General features: G+C 47.9%; 1 protein-coding gene across 1 annotated transcript; it reads right to left on the bottom strand.

The window, feature by feature from the left end:
• Positions 1-12,751: 12,751 nt before the first annotated feature.
• On the bottom strand, positions 12,752-18,994 carry CNGA2 (cyclic nucleotide gated channel alpha 2). Its single transcript, XM_011384031.1, has 6 exons — positions 18,878-18,994; positions 18,570-18,662; positions 17,762-17,932; positions 16,545-16,652; positions 14,759-14,865; positions 12,752-14,421 (listed from the first exon to the last, which is right to left on the bottom strand). Exons 1-6 carry the CDS (start codon positions 18,985-18,987, stop codon positions 13,016-13,018), a joined length of 1,995 nt encoding a protein of 664 aa, XP_011382333.1. The 5' UTR covers positions 18,988-18,994; the 3' UTR covers positions 12,752-13,015.
• Between the last annotated feature and the right edge of the window lie 1,897 nt (positions 18,995-20,891).

Below are 20,891 nucleotides of genomic sequence, written 5' to 3'. Positions count from 1 at the left end.
TGCACAACACCTTGGGGGAGGCGCCCTGCCTCCCAGCTTGTAGTAGGGACAGAAGGAAGACAGTTAACTGAAGGCAACCAACTCACTTGAGCAGTTTTGAGTCTTCTCCCCAACAGCTTGGCCTTTCCACCCATCAAATTGCTGCTGCTGGGCAAGAGCTCAGAGTGCCAGATCCCAGGACCAGCTCCATCAGTAAATACTTTGATACAGCCAGCCAAGGGGGTGTGGAGCCAACCGATCCATGTTTTGATCCCAGCTCTTCCACTTTCTCACTGTGCATCTGTGGCCAATCATTCGAACTTTCTGTGCCTTGCTTATTGGATGTGCAAAATGGGGAACCCCAGCTTGTCAAGTTAATGAGAGGCTTAAATAATGCCACATATGAACAGAGCCTGGAGCAAAACAAGCCTTGATAAGCCAATATCACCACAGGTAAAAGGCCAATTAATCTAGTCTTCTGTTTAATATTGAGATTCTGAGGCCCAGGCTTGCCCAATGTCACCCTAGCTTTGTTTCTGGCTGCAGTTTTGGACTGCTGGAATGATCCACCCTAAGTGGCCCTCAGCATCTCCTGTACAAGAGGCTTGAGACCATGTTTGTGCAGCCATCCTCACCCCAACTCCCTTAGGTACTCTGTGACTCCCCCAGAATGCTGTTGTCGCTGTCTCCTGGCAGGCCTTGGTGGGATGACAGAAACTCACCCAATGGAAGATCTGTGCCCTGGGCCTGCTGGGCTGTCTCTGTAAAGGGCAGAGTCCTCATTTAGAATGTAATTGGGGAGGATCGATGGCTTTTCCTGCTCTGATGCAGAGCTTGTGATTGCATTGTGTTCATGTATGTGCCTTCCACCTTCAGAAATTGCCCCCCAGCATAACCCACTGCCTCGTTTATGATGGATGGGTGAGTCAGTGGCTTCCCAAGGACTCTTCCCTTGTTGCCCCATAGCCAGCTGAGAGCATAGTGACAGAGTAGCAAATTGGGCAGAGGCAGAGAGTGAGGTAAGCTGGAAATGAAGAACCAGGACATGGGCTTCAGGGCCGAGAAACAGGCTGGGGCGATGAGCAGTTAAGGATGCAGGTGATGGGCAAAGATGGCCAGGCCCTCTGAGAAGAGGCTGGATGGAGGGCCATCCAGCCAAGGGAGGTTCCAAGAAGAAGACCAAAGGGTCATCTTACACGATATCTGCCTGGGGCTCAGTTCACGATCTTGCTTCCTCACAGATGGCTCATTGCTGAAGGTGCCCATCAGGAGCAACTGCTATTGATGGAACACTGACACAGATTCTTAGGAACCTTCATAGAGCCCTCTTGTCATTGTCCAGGTGGGTGTCAGCAGCCCATTGGTTGTGTTAGCTCTGAGCTAAGACTCTATCCCAGCACGCCTGATTCCCAGTGTTTGCCCTTCTTTCTGCCTTTCATTGACTCTCCCAAATCCTTGCTTCCTGAGGCAGGGCTTAGGACAGGGCTTAGGACAGTTGAGGGAGTAAGGCTAGGGCTGGGCGATGGGGTCTTGTCTCCTGGGCTCAGTGAAAAATCCATTAAGGGAAAATTCTCACCAGCTCCAGAGGCTGCTATCAGTGCTCTGCTGCTTGGGATGCTGAGAAGGGTGTCAGGGAAAGAGAAGGGTAGGGTTTTGAGGAATGGGAAGAGGAGAGACTGAGAAGGAAAGGGGAGGGGAGAAGGGGCTGGGAGGCGGCTTGAAGGAGAGAAGGAAGATGAAGAGAGCTTGATGGTGGAAGGAAGAGCTGTGAGAAAAGAAGAACTGATGGTAGGAGAGAGAGTGAGCAAGAGACAGACAGACAGAGACAAAGAAGAGACAGAGAGACAGAGGCAGAGAATGGGAAAGGAGGGCAGAGATATATTGAAAGAATGAGCAAGGGACAGCAAATGAGGGCAATGATTCTGAGGAGAGGGAGAAGGGCGAGGGAAAGAAAGAGAGAAAAAGATAAAGAAAGGAAAACAGGCGAGGAAAAAAGAGTAACAAGTAAGGGGGAGCCTTAGGGGAGAAAAGGAGGGGGAGGATAAAGGAAGGCAAAGCGGGGAAAAGCAGGGATGGGGAAGCAGAAGAAAGGCAAAGAATGGGCCAAAGGAGCGAAGCCAGGTGAGACAGCTACAGAGGGAGAGAGAGGAGAGGAAACAGGAGGGGGCAGGAGAAACAAGAGAAAAAGAAGAAATGGGGAGTGAGGCAGGAGACATGTGAGGAAGAAGGGAAGAAACCTCGAGGGAAAGGAAGGAGGGAGAGAGAAGAAAGAACAGCAAAGAAAGATTCAGAGGAAGAAAACCAAAAATAGGTGAAAAGCAGAGAGAACCACCTTACATGGCACCTGTGACCGAGGTGTGATGGCTGACCAGCCAAGCCAGTGAAGATTCATTTTAGAGGGGCCATTACAATGACCTGCTGGTCAGGCTCCTAGGAGAAAATGAGACATTTTTCCGACAGAGTAAAGCCAGCACAGCTGTATGAGCTGCCAATATTGTTTCCACTCCATGAGTGACACTGTGCCAGCCTCCTCTGGGCAAACCTTGCCACCTTGCAGAGCTGAGCACTAATTGCCAGGTGTTGGGTATCGGATGGTGGCCTGGTTTGAGAGGCACCTGAACTTTTCCACCTTTTATCAATCTGTGGCCATGAGTCACCAGGACAGGGACCCAGAAGTTTCCCTGACTGCCTGCCTGCATCCCTCTCTCCTTCCTCCCTCCATCCGTCCCCCTCTCTTCCTTCTTTCCTTTTTTTCCTTCCTTCCTTCCTCCCCCTCCCTCCCTCTCACCTCACTCCTTTCTTCCTTCCCTACCTCCCTCACTCCTTCTTTCCTTCTTCCTTTCCTCCCTTCATTCATTCTCTCCTCCTTCCTTCTTTCTTTTTTCTCCAGTCAGAGTTGGCCGCAGATTCACCTGTCCTCCAAAGCCCTTGATATGCCCATGAGGCAGCTGGAGGTCTGGACCCAGCCCTAGGTCCAGGTTGAAACCCCATAGTAGAAGCCAGGCAGAACTCAGGTATGTGGGCCACTTGCTATGGACCCCACTCCTTTGTGTAGCAGGGAGCAAGCCACCTCCAGCTCAAGTCATGGTTTTGCAAGGCCACTAGTCCAAACTACTAGGTCTTCCCAAATGTAAAGGAGACATGACAGATCCAGTTATGGTCACTTGCTGTGGAAAATATGCTCTTAAAATTACAGGCAAATAAAAATCAAGTAGTGGATATTTGTGCCATTCAAAAAAAATAATTCAATACACGGCAATATTTGAAAATAGACAAAAATCATGTTCTAGCCGGCTCCAACTCAAAATTCTGAAATGTCACCAATCAGTGCTTACTCCAGCTGGCTGTGATGTTGTCTCCACATTTGGGTCAACAATTCACCAGAGACCTGGGGTTTGGACCCACAGTGGCTCAGTTGGGGACTGCTGTCACCTCGGGGCTCTGGAGCAGCTTCTGAGTTGCAATCCCCATGACAGCCAGTGTTCTGAACCACCCACTCCATGGATGTTTCTACAGCGAGTATCTGAAGCTGCCCTATAACACACACAATTAGCTCTCAGCACATTCAGACACAGTTACTGCCTTGTCTACCTTGTCTTTGGGCCAAAGAAAAGTTTTCTGTTCCACGTAGTTAGAACAAAAAAGAAAGAACAATATCGTGCCTGCTAAACGAGCTGCATTCCTGGGACTCTTTTCAGGCAGATTTCCTCTTTTCCAGACTATTTCTCCACCTACAACCTGGCCTGTATCCTGCCCAGAACTGGTTTATTTCCTGAAACTCTTACTGTGCTACAGATACACTGGACACACACTTGTTTCCTACAGGGCTGTACTTTCATTTCGTAGGTATAGTATACAGAAAAATCCAAGCATGTTAAATAAAATAGAGAAATACACTGATTTCCTCAGTCTTTCAACAAATAGTCACAATATTGCCATCCACTCTGGGCCTGACGATTAACGGGGACAAGCAGATTGAGCCACAATATGTGACTTCATCAAGTCAGGCTGGAGGTATCTGGAGACCCTCAAATCAAGGTGGGTTTAGGAAAGGTCAATTTCAACTTGAAACCCAGGGAACTGGTCCCAGCCCTTCATTGCACAAGAGGGCCAAAGAAGAAGAGAAGACAAAGACCATGGCTTCTGGGCCTGGCATGAGAAAGCAATGCTCCTGGGCCACTGACAGGAACTCCAAATTGTCCTATTGTTTTGAGAAAGGGCTCCAACCCAGTATCTCTTTCTAAGCACAACGTGTATCTAAGTGTTCACGGATGATATCCATCTGCAGAGGTGACTCATAGGTAGACAGCCAGTGCAGTCATGGGGCTCTGTCTGCATTCTCAATTTGCCTGCTCAGGTTGTTGCCTTGTCAATGTTATTTTCCAAGCTCCATGCCCCGAACGCCTGTCTTCAGCCCCTGCTAGAGTTCTCCAGCCACTGTATCTGTATTCTGTCACATCTTATCACTGCACGCCTGAATTCAACAGGTCTGGGAAACCTGTCTGCAGACTTGACAGCTGGCTCTTGTGGCTCCAAGAACTTTACTGGTTGCTTAATGGCCCCAGCCCCACCCTCTCTCATAGCAGGTTCCAGAGGGGGATGGTCCACAGCTACACCCCTCTTGCCTTTCCTCAGGAGAGTAAAGAAAGAGATTGGAACAACGACTCTGCAGAGTGGCACTGCGCTGTTGGCAGATATGGTCAGGTCCCCCAGCAGTGAGAGGAGAGGGTGAAGGGCAAGGCTCAGTGGAGATGAGGATAGGGAGACCTGGTGCAAGCAACCAGAGAGCTTCCTCCTGTCATGCCCTGTGCGCGCGGCTGCCCTGTGCGCGCGCCCCAACCCCTTCTCGCCTCGTGGGTCCCTGATCCCTGGAGTCCAGGGCCCGCAAAAGGTCTCCCGCGACTTAGAGAATGGGAAAGGGCTAGGAAAGCGCGGCGGTGCGCTCAGAACTTCTAGCGGCGCGAGAGCGCCCCCACCCTACTCTGCGGCCTGCAATGGAACAGCAGCTGGGAGAAAGGTTTTGAGCCTGAGACAGCCTGGCCAGCAGGCGCCTCCCAGATCCCAGCCCAGGCTGCTTCCTGTTCACCCCATCCCAACTTCTCTGATCCCGAACGCACACCCCCTCAGCGAGGTGCTTTGCCTCCAAGATCTGGGTTTCAAAGACTGAGTCTTCCTCAAGCACTGGACTGACCTGCTGCATCTTGGTGAGGCTGGATCAGTTTCCTCCTCCTCAGAGCCTGAGTGCCCCATAAAATCAGAAAGGAAAGGTTTCCAGAGACTTTATACAGATAGGAAAACAAAGGCTGAAAATTTAAGGTAGACCCTTGTTCACAGGCAACACTAGAAATCTCTGATTATTATCATCTCACCACTGTTCTCATCCAAAAGTAGTCCTGAAGCCCCTCTAACCACATACCTTGCTCTCTTAGACCCGCAAAGAGAGTCTGGTTATGCCCCAGGGACTACGACCTACAAGAGCCAGCAGATCAATCTGCAGATCCCAGGGATACCCATTCCTCCAACTGGCTTCTGATTCTACTACTCTGGGAAGAAGTTGGAAGGTCTTGAATGTGGCACAAGACCAGGTTATGAAACCAAGTTGGCATATAAATAACAATAACAAATTGCCCAATTTAATTTGCTCACTCGATCCAAAAAAAAGAGAAACAAGAAAACCCATCTAATTAAGTACACTGATCCATAGAAACTGGCAACTCTGAAGATCTGCCTAGAAGTTAGGCTCAACAAACCTGAGTAACACAGGCTATGAGTTGAGATAAGACAAAGCCATTCTCTTCCTGCCCCCAGAAAGGCTGCAAAGGGCCCTGAGAAATTCTTTCTTTAAAATGAGTGGTAAACTGAGCCCAAATTGGAAATAAATTTGTCTAACTCCAGCCAGTGAGGCCAAACTAATACCAGGATTCATGGCGCCCAAGAGAACATTGGCTTTATGCTCCACTCCAGCCACAGACTGGGTCACTGGGCCTTGGTCTTAAACATTCTTACCCAATCGGCTCCTTGGACCTGGAACTCAACCCTCCTTACCCAGACAGCGCCTCTGAATCCTTCAAGACCCTGGGTAAACATCAGGTTCTCAGGGAAATATCTGACTATGGAGGGCACATTAGCAACTTGCTCCCACCCCCTTACAGTACTGCCCAGTTTTAGTCATGTGAGTACAATTAGATGGAAAGTACCAGAAAAGAGCAAGACCTCACCAAACCTGGAGGAGCCAAGAAAGGATAGTTTCATTGGAAGTAAAGATAATGCTTTCTTCCCCAACTTCCCCATGGTGTTATGCCCCAAGTTTACAAGGGCAGAAATTTCCAAGTCCCCAGCAAGCAGGGGTGGAACAGAAACTAGATTATATTCCTGGGTCCCAGGCCAGTAGCTCTGTCAGGTCCTTCACTGGCATGGCTCTGAGCCCCTTTGGACCTGTGCTCAGCAAACATTTTAGCTAGAAATGCATCTTTATCACCCCCCCCCCAATTCAGGCTAACTGCAGTTGACTTGGTGTCAGGCCCTAAATTTAGGCAGAATTATTCTTCCAGGGAAATGTCTGCCTTTGAAAGAAGCAAAATCACATAGTATTTGGTGGCTCAGTACATGCGAGGGGGAAGGTGACCTGTAACTGAACCCACAGCCAGTATGGCAAGCCATTCCTCCCTTTGGGACGAGGTGGCACCCCATGCCTGCTTACTCCAGCTCCCTGTTGAGCTTGTAAAACTTTGTCTTCAGCAGAGCCCTTTGGGGACCAAGTCCCCACCTGCATACCCAGGCCCAACCAGCCTCAGCTATGGAGAAGGCAGTATGACACTCACACAGACCTCTCCCCAAGGAGCAAGGAAAATACACATACAGATGAGTAGTGGGGACAGGGATAATATGACTGCTTGTAATGGATCAAAGAAAGCTTCAAGGAGGAGGTGGCATTAAGGCTGAGTTTGAAGGTTGAGAAGGATGCTGTAGGCTCAAATTTGACGGGAAAAGTAGGTATAAGCTGAGTTCCCTGTGGGACAGTTCCGGGTGGGTTATGAAATGCCAAGGAGTGTTATGGGGCCACAGCACTCCCAGGACATATGAGGATGGGCAAACAGAGATGAGGTTGAGGGCATGTGGTCTAATCCATTAGAGGGAGGGGAGGGAGCCAGTTACTGTAGGAGTTCCCGGCATTCAGCATTTGAATTATAAAAAAAACTAAAAAATATAAAAAAGAGAGAGAGAGAGAGTGAGAGAGCAGTCTGGAGAAGATAGTGGATGAAGTGAAAGCGGGGTTCGCCCCCTCTCTGGTCCACATTAAAATTACAACAAAATTATTTAAAAAGAGAGAGCACAATGACATGGCACTGGCTGCTGTAGGTGCTGGGGATACAGTGGAGGAACCATCAATAATGTCTGCCTGGGTTGTTGACAGTCAAATGGGAAAAACAGACAATAAACAAGGAAACAAACAAGATGGCTACAGAGATTGATAATAATATAAAGTCTAACAGAGTGATTAGACAAGGGTTATGGAGGAGAGGGGTACTATTTTTGATGTGGATAACTGTGAGGCCCCCTTCAGAGCCCTGAAAACAAGGAGCCAGCCATAGCAAAGTTCAGAGGAAGAAACATTAAGGCAGAGGGTCAGCAAGTGCCAGGAAGAAGCTCAGTGGGCATCGGCAAAGAATTAAACAGAGACTAGAGGGCCTGAGGCAGAGAGAAGCAAGAGGAGAGAAAGAAGGGGCAAGTTCAAAGAAGTAGGCAGACAGTACCTGGAGATCACAGTCATGAGTTTAGATTTTGTTATAAGAATAATGGTTTTCGCTCATGGATCCTAGATTTATTGGGGTGATCACTTCGTAAGTTATATAAATGTCTAATCACTCAGTTGTATGCCTGAAACTAATACAATATTGTATGTCAACTGTAATTGAAAAATATAAAATTATTTTAAAGAAAAGAATAATGGGAAACCTCTGAGATGTTTTAAGCCAAGAAGTAATGTGATAGGATTTTTGCTTTTTGAAAACCCTGGTGGCTAGATGGAGAGAATTGCAGAGAGGTAAGGTAGAAGTAAGGACACTAGTGTGGAGGTGACTGTAGTTGTTCAGAAGAGAGCTGCTTGTGGCCTGGAGCAAGGTGGTGTCAGTGAAGGTGGGAGAAGTACATGAATTCTGATTTTATTTTAAAAGTTAAGCAGAGAGTATTTCTTGGCTGGCTAGATATGGTGGACAAAGTGAAGAGAGGAGCCCAGCATGACTTCATAGGTTTTGTCCTGAGCAACTGGAGAGGTGGACATGCCATTACTGACATGGGGAAGATGGGAGAAAGCTGGTTTGGGAGAAAATCAAAAGGTGAGTTATGATGGTGTTAATTTTGAAAGACCATGGTATCAGGCAGGCATTTGTATATTCACTATCCCCTGTGCACTACTTTCGTGGGCCATTGGAACAGTTATTTACATAATCATTTTCTTTAAATCAACGTTAAATCAGCTCACTTTTTTCTTTAGCTCCATGCTAAACAATAGTACCCATAACAAAGTTTTCATAGACTACCATGTATTTTTCTCTGAATACACATTAAAATAATGACAACCATAGTTCCCAGGTCCCCTTGCAGTTCAGTCCTGACACTTCCTCCATTTCGAACCTCAAGCAGAGTCTGGTCACCTAGCATATGCAGATTTGAACTGGACCATTGGCTTTGACACCCAAGAACCTCTGAGGCCATTCAAAGGGATCATGGTGGGGCATTCAGGGAAAGGGACCTGGTCCTACAGCTTGGCAAGACCTTAGGGGCAGCCACTTAACTGTCTCAGTGGACCCTCTGATTGGGGTGAGGGTTAACAAAGTAGAGCCCACCACCCTTTCCTTAGGTTTATGCGCCCTCTGGTGGCTGGGTTCACTGTCCCTGTGCACTGGGGGCTTTTGAGAGCTTTGATTTCCAGGCTACACAGGAGAAGGGAATCCTCTCCCTTGGCCTCCTCTCAGGAGAGGGGAAAAGAGGTCAGACTAGCTTTAAGATCCAGACTGAGGGACAGAGAGGTGTTGCTGAGACTGGGACTCAGGTGGACAGAGGTAGGGGTGGCAGTTTGCGAGCCAGGCAGGGGCCACTAAGGATCAGACCCAAAATGAATGAAGAGTGAGTGGTGTGCGGGAGCAGGGAGTTTTGTTTACTATAGAAGGTAACCAATGCAGAGAAAAGGAAATTGATGGCCATATACAAATAAGGCAATTTACCTTAGGTGGGTATTTTCAAAGGAAAATAAAAAAAAAACACTTCAATTTAAACAATTTTAAATTAAGAGCAGGGGAAAAAATTAAGAGCAGGGAACGTCAGACTGTGCTGAACAAATACAACACATAATGGAAAATGTTTTCCAGTTCTTATATTATAGCCAGTTATAGGAGAGAAGTGGGGGTGGCGGCCAGCCACAGGCAGGAGAGAGTAACACTATTGCAGAAAGCAACTGAGAAGGGGTCTGGGAGTGGGGCAGTAGAGATAGACACTGTCTGCCTATGCTGACGTCCAGGTATTCAGACAAAAATCCACACTACATCCACACAGGTATCCACACAGTTGAATGCACACACACACACATTCTTTCTCTCTCACACACACACAGTAACACACTCCCCAACCACATGGATAGTCTTTCTGTCATTCATTCTTTTCTGAATAACAAACTGTGTTTAAACGAGAAGAGATCAATTGTTAAGCAGACATTTGCAGTCCAGTGTGCAAGGGGTTCTCTCACAGAAGGCTGTGGTGGGAGCTCTGAGAGGGAGCCTGTGACCTGAGTCTCAGAGAAAGAAAAGACAGAAAAGGGTGATTTAGGCAGAGTGAACAGCATGAGAAAAGTCCTGGAAGCTCAAGAGAACATAGACTCTCGAGGTGCCGCAAAAAGTCGTGAGTGATCAGACATCTGGGGAAAGGGAAGCTGGAGGGTGGGGGAGAGCTGAGCCTTGAAGTATTTGTCCCAAACCAGTGAGTTCCCTATGTGACCCAGATGAGTCACCTGCTTTGCCCTGGGGAAAACCAGATACAAGATGCAATGTCCACTTAATTGATGTGAGCTGGAAATCAGGCACACTTTGATGCTGGACTGAGCATGAACCAGGCTCTGGGTAGAAATGCTGCAGGTTTCTTGCTGAAACCAAGGACTCTACCTCCTTTTGGCTCAGTCTCTTCCAGTGAAGGGGCTTAGAGCCTTTTCTCCCAACCCAACGCCCAAAGGGAAAGCATACACAGAACACTATTCCATCATGAATGTTGCCCTCCTACCACTGCCACTCTCAGGGACAAGGGCCTACACATAGATAATTATAGATATCTTCAAGTGAGTCTGCCCTTGTTAAGATTTATCACCATCAGCTAAGGAAGAGGCCAAAAAATTACATTAAATTTAAAAGAAGGCTAGAAGAAAGAATTCCAATAAAAATGAAGGGTGACATCAAAACACAGGCAACAAAAGTAAAGATAGATAAATTGGACTACATCAAAATTATAAACTGTGCATCAAAGTGCACAATCAACAGAGTGAAAAGGCAAACTATGAAGTGGGAGAAAATTGCAAATCATACATTTGATGTAGGTTAATGTCCAGAATATATAAAAAACTCCTACGACTTAATAATGACAACAAAAACAAACAACCCAATTTAAAAATGAGCAAAAGACTACACAGACATTTTTCAAAGAAGACATATAAATGGCCTGAACAAGCGTTTGAAGAGAAGCTCAAAATTACTGATCATCAGGGAAATGAATATCAAATCTACAATCAAATACCACCTTACACCCATAAGGTTGGGTACTATTAAAAAAATAAATAAAATATAAAACAGAAAACAAGTGTTGGCGAGGATGTGGAAAAATCGGAATCCTGAGCACTGTTGATGTGAATGTAAGCAGTTACTATGGAAAGCAGTCTGGTGACTACTCAAAAAATTAAAAATGGAATTACTATATCATTCAGCAATTCCATTTCTGAGTAAACATTCAAAACAAGTGAAACAAAAAAATTTAGACGGATATTTGTACACTCATATATATGGCAATATTATTCATAGTAGCAAAAAGATGGAACGACCTAAGTGTACAGTGATATGGATGAATAGTTAAACAAAATATGGTTTAATACAGTGGAATATTACTCAGCCTTAAAAAGGAAAGACATTCTGACACATGCTACAACACCGATAAACTTTGAGGACATTATACCAAGTGAAATAAGCCAGTCACAAAAGGAGAGTGTATGATACCACTTAAATGAGGCATCTAGAGTAGTCAAATTCATAGTGACAGAAAGTAGGATGGTGGGTGCCAGGGGCTGGGGGAGGGGAAATGGGGAATTATTTAATGGGTACAGAATTTTAGTTTGGGAAGATGAAAAAATCCTGGAGATTTGTTTCACAACAATGTGAATGTACTTTACAGTATTGAACTGTACACTTAAAAATAGTTAACATGGTAAATTTTATGTGTATTGTACCACAGTTAAGGGGGAGGAGTGAACTGGTATGCATGAAGGCTTCTTAATCTTTACTTAGATATTCTTGCCCATTAATTACCACTTGTCCTTCAGGTTCCTGATCATCTGATGGTACCCACTCAAATATCTGTTCATCCAGGAGATCCTCCTCAACTCCCCAGACATAGCCAGTATTTCTCTCAAGACATGACTGCTGGAAAATGGAAGCATAGGAATTTTGGTGTGTTCGCTTACTACCCCAGTGAATAAACATTCTCCTCTGTGCCAGGCATATTTCTAAGGCTACAAACAGAGCAGTGAGGGAGACTGTCTTGGTCCCTGCCCTCAGAGCCACAGTCTGGAGAGAAACCAGATTCATCAAAACCAACCACATGGTGTGATATGAGCCAGTGATCACTGTGAATGCCTAGAGAGGGGGCGATTGACTGTCTAGTGTGGGAATGGGTGCAGTCAATGGGCCTTCTTAAAGAAGGTGATGTGTGAGCTGAGTCCTGAAGGACCAGTAGGGCTTAGGAAGTCAGTGGAAGACACCAGAGGGTGTTCCAGGTGAGTGAGTCCTGGATAAGTGGAAAAGAGATGTATGGGGAAAAGAGAGAAGTTGAGGGGGGAAGGGAGAAAATGTGAATAGCAGAGTAGAGCAATAACCACAAATAATTTAAAAGAGTTTATTACTTGTAAGTACCTCTATTGCAGATATTAATTTGAAGTCTCCCACCCACCACCAGCCTTCAGGGCCTCTTCAGAAATGTTTTGCATATAAGCATGATGGCCAGAGCTCCTGGTCACCTCCTTCTCCTGGTGGCATTGCCTGGTAGCCAACTACCAGTTACCTTGCTCCTCATTTCCTGCCTGGGAATGGACCAGAAGCCAAGAGCATCATCATCTCTCTGGTCCAGAGAAGACTGCAGAGATCTCACTCCTGGCTGGCAGAGAGACAGATTAACAGAGCAGATGTTGGAGTGCCTGAGAGGAAGAGGCATCTCTGAGTGAGTACCTCCTCTCTCTGTCCTCCTCCACACCCTTAGCCTGCCTTAGGAGACAGACACTGGATAACTGTGCTAAATGTCTGCAGCCAATGTGTGAATTACATACATGTGCGTGGAAATTGGGGATGTTCAGAACATATATTAGAAAAGCAAGAACCAAAACCAAGTGGTAAGTGGCTAGGTGTAAAGGTGCCTAGAGAGAAAAGAATATTGCTGCAGAGCACACCATTCCATCTGTAGATGGGCTTCTTTAGGTCAGATTATTGCCTAGGCTCTCAGTTCCAGGAGATGCTTTTTGAAGACAATTCAGCTGCTCTTCTCTTCCTTCCTCAAACTGGGACAGGCTGAACCTCCTGGAAGCCAAGCCAACATGATCTGCAATGTGCACAAGCTTAGCTGTTAGCTGGATTTAGAGGAGGGCTCCTGGGTGATTGAGCCAAAAACCTGGGACCGGAGGCTTTGGGAGAATTCAAGGCAACATGGGGGTAATGTATTCAAATGTGAAGACCTACACAGCTCTTCTAGCTCCTGAGTCAAGGCCAAGGTTGGAGAGGCAATTGGGCTCAAGCCCTTATGGCTTCTCGGCAACAGCTGGCTCAGGACTGTTCATCCCGTCGGAAAGGTAATCGTCCTCATTGTTCTGCTTCATCTTGGTCTCCAGAACTGTGATGCGCTGCTTGAGCTTCTGCTGGGCCCCTGTGTACTCAGCCAGAAGGCGGCCAAAGCGAGTGTACATGGTCTCCATATTGGTCTCCAGTTGCTGTAGCTTCTCCTGCACATCTACCTCCATGCTGGCTGCCACCTCATTCTCATCCAGCAGCCCCTCCTTCATCAGGATCTCCCGGCCCCTCTCCTCCAAGACCTTCTTAGCATCAGGATATTCAGTCACAGCTTCCATAAGATCATCCTTGGACAAGCAGAAGAGATCTGAGTAGCCCAGACTGCGGATATTGGCTGTTCGTCGATTGCCCATTTTGCTACCCTTAATGTTAAGGATACTGATCTCTCCAAAGCAACTCCCAGCTGAGAGCAGGGCATACTGAGTGACACCATCATCAGCCACCACTGCCAGCTTGCCTTCCTTGATTATGTACATCTCCTTGCCAATATCCCCCTTGCGGCAAATGTAATCCCCAGGGCTGAAGACCTGAGGACGGAGCTTCAATACCAGCTCCACCAGCAGGCCAGCCTCACAGTCCTGGAAGATGCGCACCTTCTTGAGTGTGGACAGATGGACATTGATGGCTATCTCAGCCCTCAGCTTGGCTGGCAGGTTCTTGAGAACTTCCCGCTCATCCACAGTCTTCTTATTGGTCCACAGGTAGTCAAACCACTTAATGACTTTAGCTTCCATCTCCTTGCTGACCTTGCGGAACTGCATGTAATGTTTGACAGCATCAATCTTGGCCTGGAACTCAGCCCGGGTGGCATTCATGTTGGAGATCATGGAGCCCACATTTCCCACGATGGTAGCAAAGATGAGGACACCAATAAGGAAGTCAAAGATGACAAATAGATACTCCTCATCCTTTACAGGGGGTGGTGTTTCCCCAATGGTGGTGAGGGTCAGTGTGGACCAATATAGGCAATAGATATATTCCCTAGCCAGGTAGCCATACTCAGGGTCAGTGATGTTGGGGTAAACCCAAGTATCAACCCCAAAGCCAATGGATTTGGAGATGGCGTAGTAAATGCAGGCATTCCAGTGGATGATGATCAAGATGTAGAGAACCAGGTTGCTGATGCGGAAGATGTTGGGATAACTAGTGCGTGTCTCAGTGCGGTCAAAAAATTCAAACATGCGAGCAAAGTGTAGCAGGCGATTGAAGCGCAGCTCAGGGTTGTGAATGCCTACAGCAAAATAGACCAGGTCTGTGGGGATGATAGAAGCCATATCCAGCTTGAACTGCAAGGTATGGATGTAGTTGTCTCGCAACTTCTTGGTATCTTTGACCAGCAGCCCTTGCTCTAGGAAACCTAGTAGAGATGCAAGCCAACATATCACTTCAGCCCTCAGGCCTGTCCCTCCCAATAAGCTCATGCATACACTGTTCACTTAACCCTCCTTCCCAAGGAGGGGTATAAGAAATTCATGTAACAGGGCTGGCCAGAGGAACCTAAGAGATCACCCCCTGGACTGAATCTCACTAAGCATGTGTGGACCATGAGGTTCAAAGAAGAGCAGGCACCAACCCGAGTCCCAGCCAGGCAGCTGAGTTTAACACTGGGTCGAGAGGGCTTCCTGAAAATTTTGACTCAGGCCTTCAGACATATGGGTCTTGCTCCTTCCTGTGCATCTCAGTTGCTCACTTACCTGTGCGCAATCGGATTAAGAGATCCACGATGTAGACTGCATCTGAGAAGTAGTCCAACACCAGCCACACTAGGTAGTAGCCTTTCTGTAGGTCACTGAAGCAGGCTCTACAGGAAAACGTGGCTGAGTTTTATCCACAAAGGCAGCCAAGGCCCCCTAGAGGCCCCAAACTGAGTGCCTACTATGTGCAGGGATTGGGATGGCTACCAGGGGAACTGATGAATCACAGGCATTCTGGTACCATGGACACACTTACAAGCAACTTCTACTGCAACCCTTATAATTGCATAAACATCATTACATAAGCGTGACCACTGACCATTACTTGTCTGTCTCATCCACTGGACTGTGAGCTCCAAGGAGACATAGACCACCTCTCAGTCATTACTGCATGCCCCACGCCCTAGCCCAGAGCACCAGGATTCACATACTTAACGGGTGTGAGTTGAATGAAAAATAAGTCATTGGAAGGATGAGCTATAACACACAGCTGAACAGCCTCCATGCTCCTCTATTCAACAGACACTTATTGAGAACTCAACATGGAGCACTGGCCAATCCAGGTGAGAGAGAGGTAAGTAGTTGGGATTAGACTAGAGGTAAGTAGCTGGAGAGAGATTGGAGGCTGCAGGAGAGTTTTAGGAGGAATTGATAAGATTTGGTGACTGAATGGTATAGGCCTAGGCAGAGGGCAGAGTAAAGGATAGAACTCAGGATTATGACCCAGTGAGTGCAGTAGTCAAAGGGAGGGGCAATTAATTCTAACTGCTTGGTCACATTTAGAGTAAAACCCTAGCTCCCTCCCCCGGAATGCAGAGCCTGCGAAACTGGTCTGTACCTTCTTCTCTGACTCCCTGTCACGTGTCAGCTAACATATCACCTCTTCAGAGGGATCTACCCTGACCATCCTTTCTCAAGTAGCTACTGCCCCCACTCCCTGGACTCATCTTGGGCATTTGTTTTGTTCATGTTTATTCTCAGCATCCCCCACCAGCCCGAGAGTTCCAAGAAAACAGAGACCATGTGTGTCTCATTCAGCACATTAACCCCAGCACTGAGCCCAGGTGCTCAGTCACATCCTGGCTGAATGAATGAAGGGCGGGAAATGCTGTCAGGGAAAGCTTGTGCAGAGAGTAGTTTTGGAATTAAGACTGTAAGAAAAATCTTCATAGGTTGAAAATGGAGAGAAAAATGTTCTATTGAGGGAACACTATGTTATGATCCAAAGTAGTGAGTGCTGGGACTAAAATGTGTTCAGAAAGTGGAACTAGAGGAATGAGCAGGTCCAGAGGGCCTTGAAGGCCATGTTGAGGTCTTGAACTTCATCCTGTGGGCAATAGGGGTCACTGAAGAGTTTGTGAGGAGGGAGTGACATAATCAGATTCCAGTTTCTACTAACCACACTAGTTACAAGTGTGGAGGATGCATTGGAGGGGGCAAGAAATGTCTATAAAGAATGGGTGCAAGGCTGTCGTATTTGTCCCAGGGAAAGAGGAGGGTGGCCTCACTTTTGGACAGTATTGGTGTGGATGGAGAAGTAGGAACAGATTACAGACATCAAGAAAAGGATAAAAGGATAGACATGAAGCTGTGCTAGCATATTAAATCAGGGTGGTGGTGGTGGTAATAGGGCAGAGGGAGGCACCACTGACAAGCAGGGAATCCAGAAAGAGGATTGGCTTTGGATGAGTTTTGTGTCCACAGCTGCAACTGGTATGCTCTCAATCCCAGGGCCTGGAGACTGGGCTGCTTTTGGCCACCCCTTCCCAGACCCTTCCCTGCTCACCTGGCCACCAGCAGGCACCAGTTGTAGAGGACAAGCATGGCAATGACAAAGAGCCAACGGTAGTACCAATCCCCAGCCGGATCTAAGACAAATAGCTCAAATTTCTTCCTGAGGAGACAGACAGAGGCCAGATTTGGGGACCAGGTCCTCACTGTGACAACATCTCCCACTCCCAGAGGCCAGGGATCCCTAAAGATTGATGCCTAAGAGGGTGTGCAGGGTGAGGGGTAAGTAGCCTCAGGGCCCCATTTTTCAGGGATCCACACCTGGTACTGGGCATCTGAAGAGAGCTCAGATGGGCAAGGGACACTTCCTTTTCTATTCTGACCCTCTATAGTCCCATTGGCTCCCATGTCTTCCGGAGGCCCCTTGTCCAAAGGAAATGATGAGGGGCAGGGCTTTTATTTGGGTGAGCCTTGGGGCTTGGGGAGGGACTTCCACAGGATGATAATGAGGGCTCAACACCTGTTCCCACATTCGTCCCAGGAAGAAAGAGGAACTCCAAGCAAGTGAGCGCCACGTGCTTCCTGCCCACCCCGCCCTCCCTATTTGCTCCCTGGCCTCCAGCCCCCAAATCACTTTCCCAGATGCTACATCCTGCCTTGGCAAGAGCCCTTATCCTACAGTGGCCAGAGGTAGGGAATGTCGGCTTGGCCAGACATCTGCAGTCGCCTACTCATTCCTCCTAGAACAGACCCTCCGCCTCTGCTTTCTCTGCCCTCCCCACCTCCTCTTGCTCAGTTGTTCCTTAGCTTTCCTGCCAGCCAGCCTCCAGCACGGCCTCTTCAAAGGCCCACCTCTGCTCCCACATTGGCGCGGATATGGGCACACTCTCAACAGCACTGTCTAACTACACCCTCCTCTGCATTTACTGACTGCTGGAACAGAGGCTGCATCCAATTTCTTCCCCCTGCCCTTGCTATTTGCTTCATGAGCAACAAGAGGAAATCTGGCAAGGGACAGATTAGGTGAGAAAAACCACCAGGGGCTCATACGGCAAGTGGACTAATAGCTGTTGGAAAGGCTGTGGATAGAGACAATGGAAATGTTCTAGGCTTAAAATCATAGTAGTTCTATTCTGTCCACCCCTTTTCCTGCCATGGCAGAGCTTGGTATAGACGCTACTCTGCCCCTGATGGTGGCATAAGAAACTCCACCAAGCCCTCTTGATTGCATGATTTGGAGCCCTTCCAGTCCCACAGGCTGGACAGCTATACTTGGTGCCCTTGCCCTCGCCGTCCTTGTCGCTTTTGCCATCCCCTTGCTGTGTCGTCACAGTCTGGAGTTCAGGCCCACGGAAACGCTCGAGGAATGAGTCGGGTCTAGGTTCTTCCTCACGGAAATTCTTGTTGGCCCACTCTCTGATGACCCCCACCAGGCGGGCGATCCTAGAGGTGCAAGAGGGATCATGAGCCAGAGAGAACCATGTGTTTAGAACCTGTGCCCAGGAGCTCAGTGTCTGATGATGGAGCTGGGAAACAGGCCAGGCCATTATTTCCCAATGCTAACAGATAGGATCTTGGCCAGGGCTGAGAGTAGACAGCTGGAGCTCAGGTATGACTCCAAATGCAGCCAAAGGACAAAGGGAAGACTTCCTGTAGGGGGTGCCATCTCATTTGATTATGAAGAACAAATAGGAAGTTTCCAAGGGCAAGATGGAAGTTGTGTTAAGAGAGGACAGGCCTGGAGAAAGGTTGGCCCAAGCTTCCTTATTTCTCTATGAAACCTATAACTCTGGGCTGCAGACTTTGGTGCCCTCTATGTAGGGCCGTCTGCTGGGAAGGGTCCCTCCTTCCCCCTGCCCTGACACTGAGACTATCAAGTCTAAAGGTAAGCTTCCTCTGCTACTCCAAGTTTGTTCATAGAAGCCTCCTCAGGAGGTAAGAGCTAGGATAGCACTGACAATGTTTCCCAGAGGCCTTGGTGGAAAGGCCCAGTGGGACTGAGAGGAAGAGAGCCATGGTAGCTACTTTGACAGTCCCCATGGGAGGGAGGGGGTAGCAGCAGGACTGTGGTGGAACCCACCTTTGGAAACCACCCCTCCCCCGTTGGGGGGCATCCATCTCTGCCAGTCTCTGCAGTTCTGAGGAGGTGTCATCTTCAGCCGCAGACTGTGGCCTACAGAGGGAGGAACAGAGTTGACCAAGGGTTCTCTAGTCATACTTTGTCTCCTATCAGCACTCTCCCCTCCTGGGAGGTGCCTAGACATCCTATGGTACCTTTAGAGAGTGTCCTTGAATTGAAGATTGTTTGCTGTGTGACAATGAGGCAGAGCTGGGAGGAAGTAGCAGCCTCCGCGCCATCTTTGAAATGACCAGCCTCAGGAGACTCACCTGCTACTGGTCCTGTGGTCATCTTTGCCATTGACCTTGATAGCAGGAGGTGCATGATGGTTGTGATTATTGGCTGGGGAGCTCTTCACGCCATTAGATTTTTCTGTCATCCTCCATGTACAAGTGGTACCCTCACCTGCCAGGGAGAGGGCAAGCAGAAAGGACAAAGAGGACCCTGACATCCATATAAGGCATGAAAAATGTTGGTAAGCAGTAAGATGAAAACCAGGCCCCATCTAGCAAATGCTAATAACCCTGGGTATTGCTCCAACAGTGCAGAGCAGGGATACTCAGCATTACCTAAGTGCCAGGCTCCAAGCATCGAGAAGATCGTAGTGATCCCCCTACCCTGATAAGTAATTTAAAAGGCAAGAAATATTAAATTGCAAGATGTATATCTTTTTCTTTTACTCCAGTGAATTGTTTGACATACCAACTATCAAAGCTAATATAAAACAAAACAAACAAAAAACCCTTTAAGCCATCTTCTGGTGCCCTGTTTTACAAATGTCTGGTGCATGCTTAGGCTGCTGAGCAATTCCAAACTAGCCACTTCCCCCAAGCTCCTGCCCCATGAGAGGAGATGTATATCTTTGGCTCAAGGCAGCTGACACCCACCACCAGCCTTGTAGTTCTCTCCCAAAACCATCCCAGAACTCATGCTTCTCAGGTAGGAGTTCCATCTCTCACTGACTTCTTCAACCAGGGGCTCTATCTCTAGGGTTTCTTCCTTTCTGTTCCAATTACATTCTCTCCAGCACCCCAAAAACAATGTAACTCAAGCTAAGAAACAGAGAGGAGCCCCATGGGTGGGGCAGGCAGTAAGGAGGAGAAAAGAGAGAACTCCAGTGGGCTCCATAGGCAACGGTCCAAGTCAGGACTCTCTACTCTGGGCCACAGAGAGCCTTGGAAGGGCTAAGCAGAAACATGACAAAGACAGCATTACATTCTAGAAATATCCTTGGGGCTGCTAGCTGGAGACTGGATTATAGAAGGAGCAAGAACAAAAACAAGGTGGGAGAAGGCTGGAGAAGATGGTGCCACTGGAGCATGAGACAGGGCAGAGTGGAGAACTATTTAGGAAGAATGAACAGAACTCAGAGAAGGATTGGGTGTGGGAAGCAAGGAAGAGAAAATGAGTGTGATCATGTAGGAAGAGACTACAGAGTGAGGGTCCAGGCCAGAGCCCTGGAGAGGCCCAACATTTAAAAATTGAGTAGAGGAGGAAGTACCCACAAAATAAACTGAGAGGGAAAAGTCCAGAAAAGAGAAGATTTTGTTCCTCAGTGTCTTTTGCCATGGACTTAGGGAGGTTGAGGCAGTAGAGGCTTGGAGCAGCAATTCCCTGCTAAGGCCAGTTGGTAGACCTTACCAGATTTGGTAAGAAATGGTCAGCACAACCACCAGATTGCCTGTGACCTGCCCCGCAGCTTGTTCCAGCTTCTGGAGCTGTCACCATGGTGATAGCAGGCATGTCGACCTCTGTGGTGAGTGGTAATAACAAGCAGCCTCAGAGCTGCTCATCTGGCACTCTCTGTGGGACTAGAGCACCAGGATGCTAATGAGGGGACCTGAGGGAGAGGAACTTGCTTGGACCCTAGAGACAGTAGACCATGGAGATTGAAACTTCCAAGCAACACAAACAAAGCTGGGGCCACTCTCACTGATCAGGGTTTCAGGGCTGGTCTCCCAGAAGCCTGAAAATTTAGAGGGGATATAACACAGTGAATGAAGGTCAGGGGTAGAGGAGAAGCTGTGAAAGGCAAGTCTATTGCAGGAATGGAGGGGAAACTAGTGTGGGGAGGCTGGACCTGGGTTTCAGAGTGAGCTGTACTTACAAGAATAAGGCAAAGGAGTCCAAGGACAGCTCAGAGAGGTTACAAACACCAGGCAGAGGATTTGACACAGCCTATTGCTGATAGAGAGACAGTGCAGGCCCAGCTTGCCAGCACTTGAATCTCTCCCCTCCTCACTGATCATCCCCAATAGCACTGGCCCTGAGCCCACAAGAGGG

Source organism: Pteropus vampyrus, unplaced genomic scaffold (assembly GCF_000151845.1).
Source record: "Pteropus vampyrus isolate Shadow unplaced genomic scaffold, Pvam_2.0 Scaffold556, whole genome shotgun sequence".
Classification (NCBI taxonomy): Eukaryota; Metazoa; Chordata; class Mammalia; order Chiroptera; family Pteropodidae; genus Pteropus; species Pteropus vampyrus.
This window is presented reverse-complemented; position numbering and strand designations above follow the sequence as displayed.